This window comes from Lepidochelys olivacea (genome assembly GCF_965140295.1).
Source record: "Lepidochelys olivacea isolate rLepOli2 genome assembly, chromosome: 1".
Lineage (NCBI taxonomy): Eukaryota > Metazoa > Chordata > Testudines > Cheloniidae > Lepidochelys > Lepidochelys olivacea.
Window position 1 is genome coordinate 176,590,039 of NC_140411.1, and position 18,202 is coordinate 176,608,240.

At 40.6% G+C, this 18,202-nt stretch overlaps 1 protein-coding gene across 1 annotated transcript in view; it reads left to right on the forward strand.

Moving 5' to 3' along the window:
- TMPRSS15 (transmembrane serine protease 15) overlaps positions 1 to 18,202 on the forward strand; it is a gene marked incomplete at its 5' end in the record, with an annotated part of 87,318 nt that overhangs the window by 55,398 nt on the left and 13,718 nt on the right. The window contains 6 exons of the mRNA XM_084625767.1: positions 156 to 245; positions 1,636 to 1,761; positions 2,244 to 2,384; positions 4,346 to 4,456; positions 7,308 to 7,440; positions 17,358 to 17,453. Of these exons, the coding sequence (XP_084481893.1) occupies positions 156 to 245; positions 1,636 to 1,761; positions 2,244 to 2,384; positions 4,346 to 4,456; positions 7,308 to 7,440; positions 17,358 to 17,453 (697 nt within the window). The remainder of the gene's footprint in view (positions 1 to 155; positions 246 to 1,635; positions 1,762 to 2,243; positions 2,385 to 4,345; positions 4,457 to 7,307; positions 7,441 to 17,357; positions 17,454 to 18,202) is intronic.

The following is an 18,202-nucleotide window of genomic DNA, read 5'->3' on the forward strand; positions in this document are numbered from 1 at the left end:
TGTTCTTTCCAGGTCTATAAAGCGGAAGGAAATACCATTAAGTGACCATTAAATGTATGACCTGTAATTTTATAGACTGGAACATGGTCTTTCTAGGTAATTGGTTGCACAAAGAGGCAATAGGTGACATATTTCTGAAACTCTTTCTCTTTTAGCTGACTGTGGGGGACCATTTGAACTCTGGGAACCAAATACTACATTCAGCTCTACAAATTTCCCGAACAACTACCCACACAAAGCTTCCTGTAAGTCTCCTCTCCCCCAGATCTTAAGGGAGGATTAGTACAATAAAAATGGAAATAGATTATAGGAACTATGTGCTGTGAGGAAGGAGAAGAACCCTTGCTTTATAATTGGATAACTGTTAATTGAGAGCCGTGTTGGCAACTTGCCAGGAGGCTGAGGTACTGGATGTTAGCTAGCTGATAAATTGTGAAGAAGATTGCATCCACTCTCAGTTCTGGTGCACACACCACAGCAATATGGGAGCTGTCATTTTTGTAGTCTGTCTAAAAGCAGTGAGGGTAGCAACAGGCCACACTGGAGAACTCTGTCAGCTTGCTGTATGTGGCCTGCAGGCAGCGTTTTAATCGTACCTCCTATAAAATAATTAATTTTAAAATATTTTATGTGGAAGAACATTTATGTGCATTTTGTGAGTGGTTTTGATTGGAGATTCTCCTCTCGCAGTGGTGTAAATCAGGAGTTACTCCACCGAAGTTAATGGAGGTAAAACTGGTGTAAGTCAGAAGAAAATGAGGCCACGATGTTTTGATAATGTACAATATTTGCTGCTGATGCTTGAAGTGAAGAAGAAAGCACTGTTGTTGCTTTTCAATTAAATTTAAATTTTGTTCAGTTGTTGTAGGAGAGCTGTGTGAATTCTCTGGTGTGCTAATCACATGAAATCAAATCCTGTTTTGTTTTGGGGTTTTTTGGTCACATTAAGGTATGGTATCCTACTTTCAGACACTAATTCTGCAAGATACTTAATCACGTGGCCTTACTTTAAGCATGTGCAATAGTCACACTGAGGTCACTGATGGTGAGGCCATGGTTAAAGTTAGGTATGGGCTTAATTACCTTGTTGAATTGGGTCTTAGTATGGGATCCAAGACGTTCTGAGCATTGCATGGTTCTCAGAAAAAGATTGCCAGTTACATCCTACTTATGTTGCTCTATATGTCCTTGAGCAATTCTGGTCACGAGTTCTCACTTTGTGGAGAAAGAGTACATGTAATCTTTTTTTGTTTGTTTGTTTTCTGTCAAACAAATCTTTCCCTTCAATACACCCAAAGCTGCAAAGGCTTTTTCCATAGAAGGAGCATAATTGGAATGACCAGACCTATGCCATCTGATTCTCTTAATTAAATAATGCTGATACTATTGCACCGAATTTAAGTGACAAGAAAAATCATTTGGAATTAGGCCCCTAAATATCTTTAAAAATATGACCCTTAGTAACTGATGAAAATAGGATTTAGGCTTCTTAATCACTGAGGTGCTTTCGAAAATTTTACCCAAGATCTTTTTCCTCATGGCCTGTCAAAATGCAAATACTATTGTAAATATAAAGCATGTGGGTTTTTTTTTTTTGTTTGTTTTTATTTGTTTTTAATTGGAGTTGTTTTCTAGGTGTGTGGTATTTAAATGCTGGAAAAGGAAAAAACATTCAGCTTCATTTTCAATATTTTGAGCTGGAAAATATCTATGATGTTGTTGAAATCAGAGATGGAAGAGGAGCGGATTCCTTGTTTTTAGGCAAGTACCACATATTGAATTATATGATGAATGAAATCAGGGACAATTTTAGCAATCTGATCAACATGATGGAAAAGGAATTAGGTGTCTCTAATTTTATCTGTATTTTGGGATGATCCATGATACTTGGGAGTTAAATTAAATATATCCTCATGCTTTCTGATTATGTGATCCTGTCAAGACTTATGCACATGCTTAACTTTCCACACAGGAGTACTCCCATTGTAGCTCAGCACACGTGTAAGTGTTGACAGGATCAAGGCTTATGCTGCTATATTAATGTGTCAGGTTTGGAAAATATACCTTCCTTGTTATAAATACTGCAAGGATGTGGGAGGCTTGGGAAATAATTACTACCCATATGTTGCTGTTGCTATCTCTCAATTTGAAGATGTAATACCTTTCATCCTACGGCATCCCAAAACATCTGACAATCCATCTAACACATCACTGCAATGTACTTATCTTTTCCTTGAGAATAGCTGTCTATACTGGACGAAACCCTGTTCCAGATGTCTTCTCCACCACTAACCAGATGACACTGCTCTTCATTACTGACAAATTCGGAACTCAGAAAGGATTTCTTGCAAATTTCACTTCTGGTTATAATCTTGGCATGCCTCGTGAGTAAAGTTCACTATCTGTTGGATTTAAACAGGCACAATTACGCTCTAACAAAGTTAAGATTGTAGAAAAAGTTATATGAAATTGGGAACAGCAAAAGCAGCATGCAGCACATCAGTCTAAACTTTGGAGTATCTGATCATAAACAGCTGTTGTCACTGTAACATCATTTAAACAGGTTTCAGAGTAGCAGCCGTGTTAGTCTGTATCTGCAAAAAGAAAAGGAGGACTTGTGGCACCTTAGAGACTAACAAATTTATTTGACCACAAATACAGCATCACTTTACTTGATGAAGTGAGCTGTAGCTCACGAAAGCTTGTGCTCAAATAAATTTGTTAGTCTCTAAGGTGCCACAAGTCCTCCTTTTCTTTTATCATTTAAACAGAATAATAAGTTTAGCCAAATTCTGCACTGTCTAGAACTCTGTGCAGTACCACTGGATTTAGGGCAGAATTTGACTCAGTATTGTCAAGTTTACAATAATTTTTTTCTTTTTTTTTAATAAAAATAAATATATGGAAAGTTACCAGCATGTATTAATTATGTTCATGCCCAATAATCAGAATAGCTCTTTGTGAGTCATTTTGGTCCATCATGGGCTGTATTTAGGAAGCTTTTATAAAATATTTAATGTGGACCTGATAAATAAGAACAGATTAGTGTACACAGTAACTATGGGCCAGATTTTGAAAGGTATTTAGGTGCTTAACAGTGCAAATAGGTGCCTACGGACTTCTGAAAATCTCCTAACTGCCACTTCAAACGTGTCTAGGTGCCTAACCTCCATTGAAATCAATGGGAGTTTGGTGCTTAGGCACTTTTGAAAATCCTATGTGGTGCCTATCTATATTTTAAGGTGCCTTTAAAAATCCAGGTCTTTTTGTTTACTGGGAATGGGCAAATAACTGCTCTTCCCAAAAGTGGTTCAAAAGATTTTGGCAGTGAGCAGCAGCTGAGCTATTTTCAAAATTTGGCCCTAATTGTGGGTGCTGAACACTTGAAAATCTGATCCAAAGAACTTTTGGAAACCTGGCCCATTGTGTGTATAATGTGTATAATTGTTTTAATCAATATTGTGTCAAAGGTCAGACGTGTTTGCATGACTCTCCTTGATTATTATATCCCTTATTTTACCAAAAGACAAAACAATGGATTCCCCTTAAACAGAGAGATAAAATTTCAGCTACAGTAGCCAGAAAGGCAAAGTAAACTGAAGTAAACACGCTTGTCAATAGACTAGGCATTTTTTTCCATTTCCTTGCTCCCTAATTTAATCTGTAAGCAATGCAATTAAAAAAAAATGATATTAACTAGAGAAAACAAATGGTGCTGTATATTCTGAAGGAATGTAACCTTTTTCTGGTATGTAGTAGACTGAACTAGATTACACTTAGCTTGGTCCATGCATCCTTTCTTCCTATCCCCTCCATTCCCCCGCAATACTTCTCCCCAAACAATTTTTTTTTTAAAGTGACTCATGATTTTGGGTGCCTCCGGATTTGGGTGCCCAATTTTTGAGATGCCTTAAAGAAGCCTGATTTATGGAAAGCGCAGAGCACCCAGTAACCAAAATCTCTAGTCCCTTTTGAAAACTGTCCTAAATCCATTGAAGTCAATGGGACTTTTGGGACTTCAGTGGGACCAGAATGTCACCCATGGTCTATGTTCCTTTCTCACCCCTCAGACGTGTATCGTATTTAACAATTGAACACCAGTAACTAAACAGTATTAACCATAACTCTAAGAGATGTTACCATGTAGTTGTTTCCATTTAACTTCTTTGTATAAATTTTAAAAACCCATGTGTTTCCATAACAATAAGATACCAGTGAAGAGCCCCTGCTCATTTCATCACTGGATTCACAGTTTTGTCCCTTCAGTCAGGTTGGATGATCTGCGTGATTAGTCTTACTCTCTGATTATGGTTTTGTTTCCTTCACTGACCAAATCTTTCTGTAGAACCCTGTGGACCCAATGATTATCAGTGTGGAAGTGGGGAATGTATACCCCTTGCTAACCTTTGCGACAAACAATGGCAGTGTAAAGATGGCTCTGATGAAGCAGAGTGTGGTAAGTGTTTGTTTTCCTCTTACCCAAAGAGCACTACATGTATTTTCAGTAATGATAATTTCTTTTCTTTTTATTTTATTACTTTTTTATTGAAGGAAACAAGCATTCAAGAAAGAACAAATGTAAAGAGGCAGAACCTCTGCAGATGTAAATTGACATAGCTCCGTTTACTTCAATGGAGCTGTGCCAGATTACACAAGCTGAAGGTCTGACTTGAAGTCAGAGAGAGAGAACAAAGTGAGTCATTCTGTGACATTGCATCTGAATGGGCAAATATCCCTGTGAAAGCAGGGAGTGTCCTCAACACTTTAAGGTGTAGACTACTTAAAATGCCAGGAGATATTCTTTTTCAGTTGTACAGTTAGTTCTACCACAGTAAGCAGGCAGATTTCTCTTCTAAGAAAACCAGTCTGACTGCTGGTTACTGCAACGTAATTACTGCTTGCAAACCTCTGCTCCCAAGCCTGACCCACAGAGCTTGCCTAGCCTCTGTCTCATACAGGTGTTGGAGCAGCATTATGACTGCTTTTCACAGCTGCTCACGTGTGCAGGTTACCATGACAACAAGAGCAACAGCTCCTGACATGCTACCATCAGTGAAGATAATAAAAAATTAAAGGCACAGTACATAGTTTTGTTTCACATAAAATGGAAATAATAGCTCCCAAATGACCATTTATATGCAAAAACTATGTTAAAATCATGTTGCGTCTGGCAAAAAATTAAATTGATATTTCTGACAAAGTGCTGTAGACCACAAATGGTAACACTTAAGGGCAGGCTTTTAGACTCAGATACACATTTTGTTGCCTTTGGTTGGTTTAAGGAAGACTTCTAGGGCCAAGATATGACCACAGACATGTGCTGGCAGCTCCCATTGACTTAAACTAGAACTGTGTGCATGCATCCAAAAGCAGAATTTGACTCTTTCCATTATTTCATTGTGTTCTTTTTGAGTGTGAGAATGTCGTTGTCTTTTTTTTTTTTTCTAATTTCTTAAAATAAACTGACCTGCAGCCTCCACCTACAGGAAAAGCTGTGAACATAATTATGTAGCTAAGAACAGCTGGAAAAGGTTTTCAACCATTTATATTGCAGATTTAAAATATGGATAAAGCAGTCATTTCCTGTCCTGTTATATGTACTTGATCCCAAAGAGATGTTTTTGGCACAGATTGCTTTACACCTTCTATTGAGTTAGACCTCTAAGGCTGAGTGAGCTGTTACCAAAACAAAACAATCCCCCCTCCCCACCGCCCCAAGAACTGGCCTTATCCTCAGTCTAAGCCTCAAAAGGAAGTGAAAAGTCAACTAGCCCCCATTTAGTCCCCAAAAATTTTCCTAATTTTCCTGAAACCCATTTCAAGATCTCATCAGCTGTGGCAATCAAGCTAAACTAACTGCCATCTTCAAATACTCTAGTTCCTGGGGCTTCTCGAGGATCACAGAAAAGTCAACATATTCCAAAGCCTTTCTCACCTAGAGAAGCTTATTAATATATTGAAGATTGAGAGTAGCAGTTGTTTGGGTCCCAGTATCAGAACTCCCTTCATCCCTTACCAAAATAGGAGAATCTGTTAAGAGTCATGCGTGAATCAGGGATTACATGGGCTTGTTGGAGATGGGGGAAAGGGAATTGTAGTTCATGTGAAGATAAAGAATTTCAAGGGGATATTCAAGGGGAAGAGAGGAAGAGAGTCAAAAGAAAGGCAGAAAGTTCTGACTGAGACCGAAGAGAGGGAAAGGGAGCTCTCCCAGTGAAGATGCCTCTAATGTTTTCTGGGCTTATCCAAGCTTCCTGATGTTTTAGGTTTGCCAGTCACTAGTTACTATACATCATCTCTGCCTTGCAATGATATATTTCGCCAATATGAATACCAGAAGGATCATACTCTACTAATTGCATACTGAAGAAGACATTCTCAAAGCTCTGCTGTGTGATGTTTTAGATACAGCCAGTCAGGAATATTTAGCAGATTTTTTTTTTAATGGAAAATGTGGTTTCTACACAATCAGAAATTTTCACCGGAAAATGTTGATTTTGTGGGGAGAAAAATGTTTGTTTTTCCACTGGGAAAATGTAAATGTAATGGTTCATTTCAGGTCAGGCTGACAATAATTTTTCATTGCCTGAGCTGCAGCAGTGCCTGCCCAGAGTCATAGTTCGGAGTCTTCATGCTGTTCTTCTCCACTAGGGACAAGGTTGCTTAAACAGATTACAGCTCCAGTGAGCCTCCACAGCAACCCATGGAGATGCAGTTTAATGTTGAACAAAACCAAAACGAAGCATTTCAGCGTTTCCAGATTGAATATTTTTTTAACTTTTTGCTCTGTGAAAAAATCTGACATTACAACTTTTAGTCCCAATTAACAATGAAAGCAAATGTTGAAATATCAGAATTTCTCACAGGATGAAAATTCCAGTTTTCAGTCAGCTCTGGTTTTAACTTAATCTCCAATTGGTTTTCATGAAAATTGAGTAGCTAAATCATTGTACAATAGTTTGAAAAAGGGGATGATACTGGCCAGGAAGGGGCCTTGGATAGAGTGGTTGGAGCATTTGCTGCTTCAGCACATCAACTCAATAGCTTCCATTGACAAGATTCCTAAGATTCCCTTGGCTGTAAACTAAAACTCTGTCCCATGCCAGAAATGCCAGAGGAAGTGGCAGTAGCATGCCCTTTTTCCTGTTGGGTTGTGTCACCTCCGCGGCACAGGGTTCCTCATTGCTGCTAAACTGTGTAATTTACACTTTCTTCTGCCAGCACTAGTGAATCTGGCTTGCTGTCTGTTATATTTCCAGTATTGTAAGCCTAGCTGCCAATCCATGTGTCTGTTTTTTGGTCTACAGTGCGTCTGTTTAATGGTTCGCTAAGCATCAATGGATTGGTACAGTTCAGGATTGAGAATAATTGGTCTACAGTATGTGCAGATTACTGGAGTGAGCAGATTCTAAACAAAGTTTGTCAGCTGCTAGGACTAGGGTAAGTAATGTTGTGTGTTGTCTTTGTCAGCACCTCATTTATGCATCTATTGCATATGAAACATATTTGTTCTTCTCTAGGTGGTTTGAACAACTTCAGGATTGTCCAAAAAAGGAAGCATGCACATATCTGTGGAGCAGGGATTGGCAACCTTTGGCCCATGGCCCGCGCCACTTTCCGCAGCCCCCTTTGTCCTGGAGTGGCAAACCGCAGCCAGTGGGAGCTGCGATCACCCGAACCTGTGGATGCGGCTGGTAAAAATACTGGCCTGGCCCGCCAGAGGGCTTACCCTGGTGGGCCGCGGGCCAAAGGTTGCCGATCCCTGCTGTGGAGCATGACAATGATATATTTTTAAAAGACTATCCTTTGGATTTCCAAGTTCTAGCTGGATATAAAATGCTGGAAAAACTAAAATACTGCCAGAGAGGCTGTCTCCATGTTGTCAGTTTCTCACCTCACCAAAACCAGGAAATCCAGAAATCTCATGAGAGAGCCTTTTTTTTTCATGAGATTTCCAGCCTGATGCCCAAATCTCTGTGGTATGGGAAAGTTTCTAACTATTATATATAGCACTTTCTTGAAATGAACCTCCTGTGGCTTGATCATTCCAATATTCTTTATTGCATCTGTCAAAAAATGTAACATTTTTATACCCACTTCCAACTGGGGAAAAGGAACCAGCTCTTATATATTTAATCAAAGAAACTTAAAATATGTTATAGGTATTGGTAAATTTTCCTAAAGTCCCATGAGAGTTCATGTAGTATGTTGCCAGCCATTAGAAAGAGTTCTCTGAAAAAAATGTAGGTTAAATTTATTTTAAGCAGTTTAATGTGTAAGAACGCCAGGGAAAAAAATTGAGTCATCTTCCTAAGATCTTTCTGGAAAGCCACAGATGAAAAAAATAAAGACTCCTGCTTCTATGTTTGTCTTTCAAGTCACTTCCAACTTATTTCACTTGATAAGTTGAAAAATAAAGTTTTTTAAGTTGGTCCTCCAAGTCACTACCTTCTGTACCCACTAAAATCTCTTTTTAAATTGCATTTTATTTGTTTGAGGCTTTCTCCAAGGTTCTTTCAGCATTAGTCTTTCTTCAAATGGCAAGGATCAGTCCTAATAATATTACTTGGCATTTGCACCGTGCTTTTTAGCTCAGGTCAAATCCTTCTGCAGTGCTTACTCAGGAGTGGGAGCACTCCTCTTCCTGGCCTCCAAGTGGTGGAGGGTCCTGCCATTGTATCCTGTCCCCTACTTCTCCAGGTTCCTCTCTTATCTTCTGTAACTAAGGGATGGGCAAAATATTAGTCCCCATTATCAAAATATTGGCTCTTCATCCTCCTTACTTCCCAAGAGCTATCACAGAACCCCAAAAACTCCAGTGTCCATTTGTAATATACCAGTGTTCTGTGCAATAATGGCCCATCTTACTGCACTTCTTTATGGTCATTTGGATATGTAATGGCAGCTCTTCAGAACATTTGAAAACAGATCATATTTGATTGAGGTTTAAGGCCAAATTCTTTGCCAATTTAAATCCATTGACTTCATTGTGCCAGCAGAAAATCTGGCCTCTTATCTGCTGGGAAATAGCTTCTAAATTCTAAATATAAAGACATCTTGAAATTTTATGATTTGTGAAAAAAAATGTGAACATTCATCCTACTTTGATCAGCTATAGAGCTGTTAAAAAAAAGTCAAAATTGGAAATTGTAATGAAAACGTGAAGAATTTTTCACGAAAATTTGTACTGTGACCTGACCAGCTCTAGAAGTATCTAACATTGTACTTTAAAAAAAAAAAGCAAAAAAAAGCACCCTATGGCTAGAGAGGTTTTGCAAAAGCCACTGTTTTGGCGGGGGATGACCCACAGAAACAGCAACAATGTAGTTTATATGATCTGGCTCTGGCTGTCACTTGGCAGAGGTGAACAAGAAAAGCAGTGCTAATTTCAGCTACATTAGAAAAACTGGGGAATAAGGGACAAAGAGGGGGAATAATACCCTAAATGGAAGAAGGCAGTCAGTAGAGAAATAAAATACTTATTTTTAAATGTTGAAAGAGATATTGTAAAAAAGGGGATATATAAAAATGTAAACTCAATAGTGCAGCAGGGAGCGAAGAGAGGAGCCAGCAGCAGCTCCTCTTCTAAAGCAGGAACATCTTTTAAAAGAGTAAGCTTCAGCAATCAAGGTCCACAGGGAAATTTGATTTCTTCCCACATCAACTTATTGCCTGAAGGAAAAAGACCAACCACCGATGAAAATAGAAAAGTCTGGCCTTCCCACAGTGGCAAAGAGGAGTAAGTCAGAGGCCTGAGTGTTCTTACATCCAACTCCCTTGATAGTGACCTGAGGACAGTTTTTGTCTGGCATCAAACTTACAAGGGAAAAGAAGTTGAGCTTTCTTATCCCTCTATGTATGACTTAATTAACTTCCTCTGTCACCTTGCTGTTTGAGAAGTTAGAAGATGGTCTCCTGAACTCTATTCTTACTCTTTAAAGAGACCTACTGTAGCATAGTAAACTGAACTCGGGTAAACTCTGACCTCCCCGTCAAAGCTGTGTGTGGGTCCTGCTGCTGGGAAAATACTTCAGTAAAGTGGCCTGGGCAGATTGAATAATAAAATCAAAGAAATTGGAGATGTATAAGACCTATTAGGTCATTTTGTCCATCCTCCTGCCAGTGCCAAATTGCTCCCTTTAGTATATTTTCTGTTACTTTGTCCAGTTTCGTATTATGACAAAAGGGTATTCCCCCCATTTCCTTAGTGAAACTATTCCACAGTCTATCATAATTCATGGCCTATGTTCTCCTTTTCTTCATTTCATCCAAGAAGAGGATCTGTTCAGTGCTGCTGCCATAAAATGGAGACACAAACAAAATTAGGCCTATATAGCCCAGTGACTCTAAAATTAAATATGGCTTAAATCAGTGGTACCTGAGATTCTCTGTGTGGTAAGATCCTGAACGCATTTGTCATAAACATACAGCTAAGGGTACCATAAAATCCCTCCTTTACCTTTAAAGGGTTAATCAGTTCCATTAACCTTGTTGGCACCTGACCAGAAGGACCAATGGGGAAAGAAGATACTTTCAAATCTTGGTGGGGGGCGGGGTGTTTGGGCTCTTTGTTGTTCTCTCCAAGACAAAGAGAGAGACCAAGCAAGTAATCCAGCTCCTACTGAATGATACATCTAAAATTACAGAAATAGTAAGTAATAGCAAGGAAATGTGTTAGACTATCTTTTGTTTTAGCTTGTGAATTTTCCCTATGCTAAGAGGAAGGTTTATTCCTGTTTTTTGTAACTTTAAAGTTTTGCCTAGAGGGGAATCCTCTGTGTTTTTAAATCTTATTGCCCTGTAAAATTACCTTCCATCCTGATTTTACAGAGGTGCTTCTTTTACTTTTTTCTTTGTAATAAATTTCTGTTTTTCAGAATCTGATTGGGTCTGGTCTGTGCTCACCTTGTTTACTCTCAAGCCTCCCCAGGAAAGGGGGTGAAGAGGCTTGGGGGATATTTTGGGGAAACAGGAACTCCAAGTGGTCCTTTTCCTAAATCTTTGTCTAACTCACTTGGTGGTGGCAGCAATACCATCCTAGGACAAGGAAGGATTTGTGCCTTGGGGAAGTTTTTAATCTAAGCTGGTAGAGATAAGCTTAGTGGGTCTCTCATGCAGGTCCCCACATCTGTACCCTAGAGTTCAGAGTGGGGAGGGAACGCTGAGAGCATTGCTCTTTTAGACTTTCAACATTTACAGTGCAGTTTTATGGGCCGTATTTTAGCCTCACTTACACTGGGAGCAATTCTAGTGACATCATTGGCACATCACTGAATAACCAGCACTATTTCTTGTAGCAGGCTGGTTTTCAATGGATGTCACTCATCTAACTACTAAGTGAAATCTTAGCTTGTAAGATCTGACAAGAGTACAGCCTAATGTTCCTTTGTGATAAATAAGCAAACTACGGAAATCAATCTAATCAGGAGCCCTTAAAGAAAATATTCAGGGTCTTATTTTTCATCATTAGCTGAGGAAATCTGTTGTTTTTGCCTGAACAATCACTGCATTTGTGTACACATCAGGTATCTGGATGTACAAATCATGATGGCAATTTGCATGTGCAATTACCTGATTGATGCATGCAAATATAATAATTGTATATGCATATTAGGCATACAGTTTCACAGCAAACTTATCTTAAAACAAACCCCATCATGTTAAGATTCTTATTTGTTAGTTCTTCTTCGAATAGCGCCTCTGCGGATGCTCCACTTCAGTGCGCTTGCACCCTGTCCCTTTGATCAGAGATTTTTGGTAGTAATGCCAATTTGGTACACTCATGCACCCCACACATCCTCATGCCCCATACAGTTCCTTCTCAACCACCTTTGGCCCAAGATGTAGTCAACTGCGTGCCTGTTCTCTAATATTTAGCTTTTTCTCAGATTCCTTGTAATTCCTTACCTTATAGTGTTATAGTTGCTAGAACAATTGTTCCTTTTTGTTTTTTCTTTTCTTTCTTAAAAAAAAACTTTTTATTCATAGAGATAGTTACATAGTTAGGAGATTTCCCTTTCTAGGGGGTAAATTTTCATTAGGTTTTCTCGGGAATGCCTGGGATTTGCCCAGGATTCAAGAGGTGCCTCTTCTGTTGTGAAGTTATTCCAACAAGTGACAGACTCTCCCAGTACCTCTGCTGTCTCATATCCCCAGCAAGTGGAGGATCTGTACTTCCTTCAAAGGGAGATCCCCCAAAAACAGAGAAATTAAGTTTAAACTCCTTGTGATGGAGCAAGATTTACATCCAGCTTCAGATCTGGGAGAGAGTCCCCACTGTACATAGACCTCCCAGTACAGCTAGTGCCCCATCCGCATCAATATCTCAGTCACCAGAGACCAGCAGAGAGGTAGGCACTACCATGACACAGAGTACATTTATGGTGCCGAAGTCCTCATCTACATCTGCCTCTAAGCAAAAGTATGTGAGGAGGAAGTCTCCAAGAAGTTATCAGTCACCACCCCACAAGAAGACTACGGAGACATCAAGTCCTGAGAGGTGTTCTGTGCAAGATCTGAGTGAGGCCAGTACAGCAAAGGCAAAGAGGAATCAGTCATCTAAGACAGACTCAGTACAGAGTTCAGATACCCATACCCAGAGGAGCAGAAACAGGCTTGAAAAAACCAAGTCCATCCCTGAACAACACTCACTACCAATAACCAGAAAGACTGCTCACCTATCTATGGTACCAAGGGAATCCCATGCCAAGTGCTTGGTGCCAGCTGCATTGTACTAAAGCCATCGTCCACAGTTTCCCACTTGTCCCAATCCTTGATACTGTCAGTACGGAAAGAATTCAGGTCCCTAAGGACCTGATAATATCTTCTGAGCCAGTATCTCCACTGTTAATAAGTGAAGGAGTTTGGGGAGCCCTGTAAGATAGGGATGTGCTATTTTTCCCATTTTAAAGGTGGGGAACTAAGGCAACTTGCCCAGGGTTACACAGGAAGTCTGTGCAAAAGCAGGAAATTGTACCAGGATCTCCCAAGTCCCAGTAAGCACCCTGGACTTCCTTTCTTTGACTGTAAGCATTTAATCACAGTTTGGGAAACTTCCAATAAACTGCTTTCATCAATTGAGGTTCCAATATTAAATCCCAAATCCAGATTTTAAGATTCAGCCCATTATGTTGAGAAATTAAATCATACAAGAAAGGAGTTTGGATTAGCAAAGGTAAGAGCAGACATATTTCTAAATGCTTATGGCTTTTTCCTTCATTTTAAATCATATTTTTCTCTGTTTCCAATTGTTGATCAGTATGTGACAGAACAATAGAAGAATCTCATCAGAACAGTTCCCTGAATCCTTTCAGGGCACACATGACCTGCATCACCATGTATATGTTCTCTTGCATAATGGAAATAATGTTGCTATATAACTGAAATCCTGGCTCTACTGAATGAAACATGTTATTACAATAATAGCTTTCCAATAAAGGCACTTGATTTCCTTTTATCTTTACTGAAAAGGAAGAAAGAATACAAAAGCTATTCATTGATTTTTAATGAGGTGGTGTTTTATTCAACAGATTACAATCCAGTACACATCTCATGTGTCACGCATAAATTCTTGGAATTTGCAGTTTTATGTCTTCCAACAAGATATCTAAGAACCTTTAGTCAACTAACTTGCTGTAATTTGATAAATCAAGAGAAACTCTTGAGGGTTAACTCAGAGAAGCACGTTAAACTTGCTTTCAGGAAGTGAGGGGACTATTATCTTGAGGAGGTGTCAAAGACTAGAGAAAAATTGAGAGAAATCTAGAACAGTAATCCGGACAGCATTGCATTAGTCAAATAGAGGAGCAAGAAGTAGAAATAGTTAGTTCTCACTTTGCTGAGAAAAGAGCAAGAAATGTAGGAGAAGAAAAGCACTGAGTAGATAGTCAGAGGTCAGTGGGAGTTTGAGTTAGAAAGGATTGCAGGTTTTTGCCCTATTACAGGATCTCTTTCAACCAATCAGATTTAAAATGTGTATTCAAAAGGATCATGAGACACTGCCTTCTCACACCCAGGGTGGCTGCAAACTAATTCTAGACCCAGAGGCCTGCACCAAAGACTATCTGTGCTCTACCCTGGCCAGAGGTCCAGAGACCCTTATAAACTGTTACTTGCGGTCTATCCCAGGCAGGAGGCTGTGGGCTAAAGACTGTTTGTGCCTGGCCCTTCCCAGAGGGCAAGAGCTTCCCCCACAGACTATTGATTACTGTCTGCCTGTAATGAGGCAGAGTGAGGGACCACTACAATTGTTGAAGAATTCAGGCATCATCCCACCCCTGAAACAAGGGGACAAGCCCAGAAAAGCAGCATATCAAATCCCCCCCATGTGCCGGATGATGGAACGGGGAACCTTCCAACCAGGAAGGATGGAGGTCAAGAAGCTCACAGAGTGGCTCACCAAGTGCCAACAGCAGAAGCATGTGGTGCAGCTTGAGCAGCAGCAGCAATGCCTGCAACAGCAACTGATTCAAGAGCTGGGGGTCCAACACCAGCACCAAGAATGGCAGTGCTTGCAGCAGCTGGCTGTGTTGGTACTGACACCCAGCAGCTCCAATCCTGGGGGAGCAGTGACCCCGACTAACCCCATGGTGCTTGGGAGCCTGACAAAAATGGGTCCCAAAGGTGACCTGGAGGCCTTCCTCAGTTTCAGCTGAGTCTGGACCAGGGAATCTTAGGCATGTAAGCAGCCCCCAGGGCCAAGTGATGACCCTGTTAGACGTGGACGGAATTTGGATCTCCACCCTCATGAACTCTGTGGACAGACTCTGGTATGTCAGGACCTTGTGAAGCCCCCAGACACGTAGTATGCTGCTGCTGTTGGCAGGGTTACACAGATCGCTATCCTCAGGCCTGGGTCACCTTGACTGTGAGGGGGGATATGAGGATTATGATAGTGGATCTGTCACCAAGGCTGGCCTAGCCCATGATCTTAGGTCGAGACTGGAGCAGCTTCTTGGGGGTCCTGCACACCATGAGCCTCGAGTCCCAACAGCCCCAGGGCATCTTTGTGGGAGAGGTCCTGGAAGGGACAGACTGGGCACCCAGGAACCTCAACCCAAGCAACCAGCAATACTTCAAGGCTGACCAGGACCTTCTTGATGAAGGGGGTGATCGCAGGCCTCCCACTCATGATGAACCCCCTGGTTTAGACTCAGACTTTAACCATGATTAGTGGGAGGACCCAAACCTCAGATGGGCTTATGAGCAGTTGGCTCATGTTGATGGGAAGATTATGGAACCCATTCCCCAGGAAATGCAGTATCGCCGCTTCTAGTTGACTGGCAACTGCCTCTAGCGAGTCGATCATGACTCCCAGACCCAGGACATCCAGACCCAGCTGGTAGTCCCCCGATGCCACTGTCAGGCCACCTGGCAGCTTTCCCACATCATTCCCACGGCGGGACATCTGGGGCATGAGAAGACCTTAGCCCAGATCCTGATATGGTTCTTCTGGCCCAGGGTACACCAGGAGGTAAAGGGTTGTTTGTGACTTCTGTCCAGCATGTCAACTCACAGCCCCATGAGGGGTACTGAAGGCTTCCCTTGTTCCCCTGCCAGTGATCGACACCCCCTATGAGAGAGTCACAATGGACCTGGTAGGACCCCTCCTGAAGAAAGTCATGGGGTTCCAATATATCCTGACAATCCTCAACTACACCACCTGGTTTGAGGAGGCAATCCCCCTCCAGAAAGTCACAGCAAAAACTGTGGTTACAGAATCTTTCCCTGGGTGTCTCTCCCACAGGAAGTCCTGACAGACCAAGGTACCAATTTCACCTCACAACTGTTCCAACAGGTCTGTGACCTGTTATGAATGAAAAAGCTCCAAATGTCCGTGTATCACCTGCAGACTGATGGGTTAGTAGAGCAGTTTAATCAAACCCTTAAAGAGAGGATGTTGAAGTTTCCGCCAGAAGATCTGTGCCACTGGAACCAGCTTATCCCTCCCCTATTACTAGCCATTAGAGAAATTCCCCAGTCCTCGAGAAAGCTGAAGATGTCAGGGAGGTTGCACAGAGTGTAAATCAGGGAAGAATTTTGATTCAGTGTATTTTGGTATAATTCATTATTATGTTCCTGCAAATGCCTGTGAGGCCAAGTAACTGCTAGGATGGAATTTTTCAGGTACATGAATATGTCATTACAGTAAAACAATCTGAAACAATGCTACTGTACTGTATTGTACTGAACATTGGGTGTGTAATAAGGGTGTATTCCCTTTCCAGATTGCTTTTTAGGCAAGTTGGTTTGAATGGACTTGTAACTATGAACAGACCCATGTTACTAAGATTGCCTCTTGAATTGAATCCAGAGTTAACCTTCTGCCAAATGTAGGGGGTTTAGTGTTCACAGCCCTATACCACTTTTACACTAGCCTGGCTCCGTTAAATTCAATAACGTGCAACTGGCATGGAACTGATGTGGCAGTGGAGAATCACACCCACTGGGTTCTGGTTCAGCTCATTAAAGAAACTGGCTCAGGATGCAGAAGTTCAGATCAGAATTTACCATTAGTTTGCGGGGAGTTAGTTATAGTTCTCTCCCAACTGCATACATAAGTACTGTAGAATTGCTTCACCTCTGCCTTGCGTCTTGGGCAGCCACTTATCCCAGTGCAAAGTGCATGTAAGATGCTCCCATATTAGAATGGCCGTATATTATTCTGACATTGCACAGATGTGATAATTAAACAAAGTGTGAGTCAACGGAGGATAAATGCATTTATTTTCTGCTCAGCTGAAATTCTCAAGCTGGCTAGGTTTTTATATGCCATTCTGAAGTCAGGTTTAAAAACACTGAGGTTTTTTTAGAAAAAAAGTTCTAACCACCAAGACATACACAGTAGCCTCCCAAGTAACTTGACAATCATATTATACTTGTTCTTGTCCATTGCTGTCCCTCTGGGTAGTTGTCTTTTCTGTTCTTAATTTAGCGCTAGGCTCTGCCATTTTCACATTAAGTAATATCTTATTTCACAAATAGCTCCATCAAGGCCTTTGACTTTAAACTCTTCTCCATAGAGAATGCACCTCTATTTGTTCTGTAAAGCCCAGTGTACATAATACTGTTTCCCCCCAAAGTACAGAACTGTAGTACACAAGTTTCAATTGACTATTGTTGAACATTGCATAATAAAATTTAACTCTCTATCTTTTAAAAATGGTAGTGCAGTACCTTTGAGTGGTGGCATTGTTTCTGTTCTTTTTCCTTTAGATTTCAAACCTCAAAAAATCTTTGAATAAATACCCACTATTCTAGGAACCAGTACTACCAGGCATAATCATTTTTAAAATGTTATTTAGTCAGAGAAACACAATGAGTATCTTAAAAATGTCTCATTTTTTCCCTCTTCCTAGAAAAATGACTACATCATCAGCGATGTTATCCACTGGAAATGGGCCATTTGTAAAAATCACCAAAGCAGCTAACCAGAGCCTAATACTTACACCAAGGTAGGCATCAATGCATCTTTCTCACATTAAGGATCAAATTGATTATAGTGGTAAATAAAAATAAATATAATAATAAATGTCTTGTTCTACTTTACTTTAGTTGAAATCCAATGTGGTCTAGTATATAAGGCACTGCCCTGGGAGCCAGGAGACCTAGATTCTATTCCATCTCTGCCACTGACTTTGTGTGTGACCTGGGGCAAGTCATTTCATGTCTCTGTTTCCCCTGCCATGTGTTGTGTATTGTAAGCTTTTGGGGCAGGGACTGTCTCTATCTGTTTGTATGTTACAATCTTGGTTAGGGCATCTAGGTGCTACTGTGATTACAGTAATAAATAGTACTATTCTTGCATAGCATTTGTATCCGTAGATCTCAAAGTTTTTACATTAAGTATCATTAACCCCATTTTACAGATGGAGAATAAGGGGTCCAGAGAAGTGAAGTGACTTGGCCAATATCATCACTCAGATTGATGGCAAGAATAGAAGAACCCAGATCTGTTAACCCAGTCCAGTGTCCTATTTTGTAGCCCACACTGCTTCTCATATTAAATATAAAATGTTAGGAAAATACTGAAAACTGGTGATTTGTGACCAGTCCATAACAAGAACAGAGAGCAATACAAATGTAATAGCCAGCTAGAAAAAAAAAAAAAGCATGTCCTTCTCTTCCTGGTTGGCTATGTTTTAAGGCAAGTGGTAGTAACAAAAATAAAATGAGGCGTGTATAGTGCTTCTGGCTTTGTCTC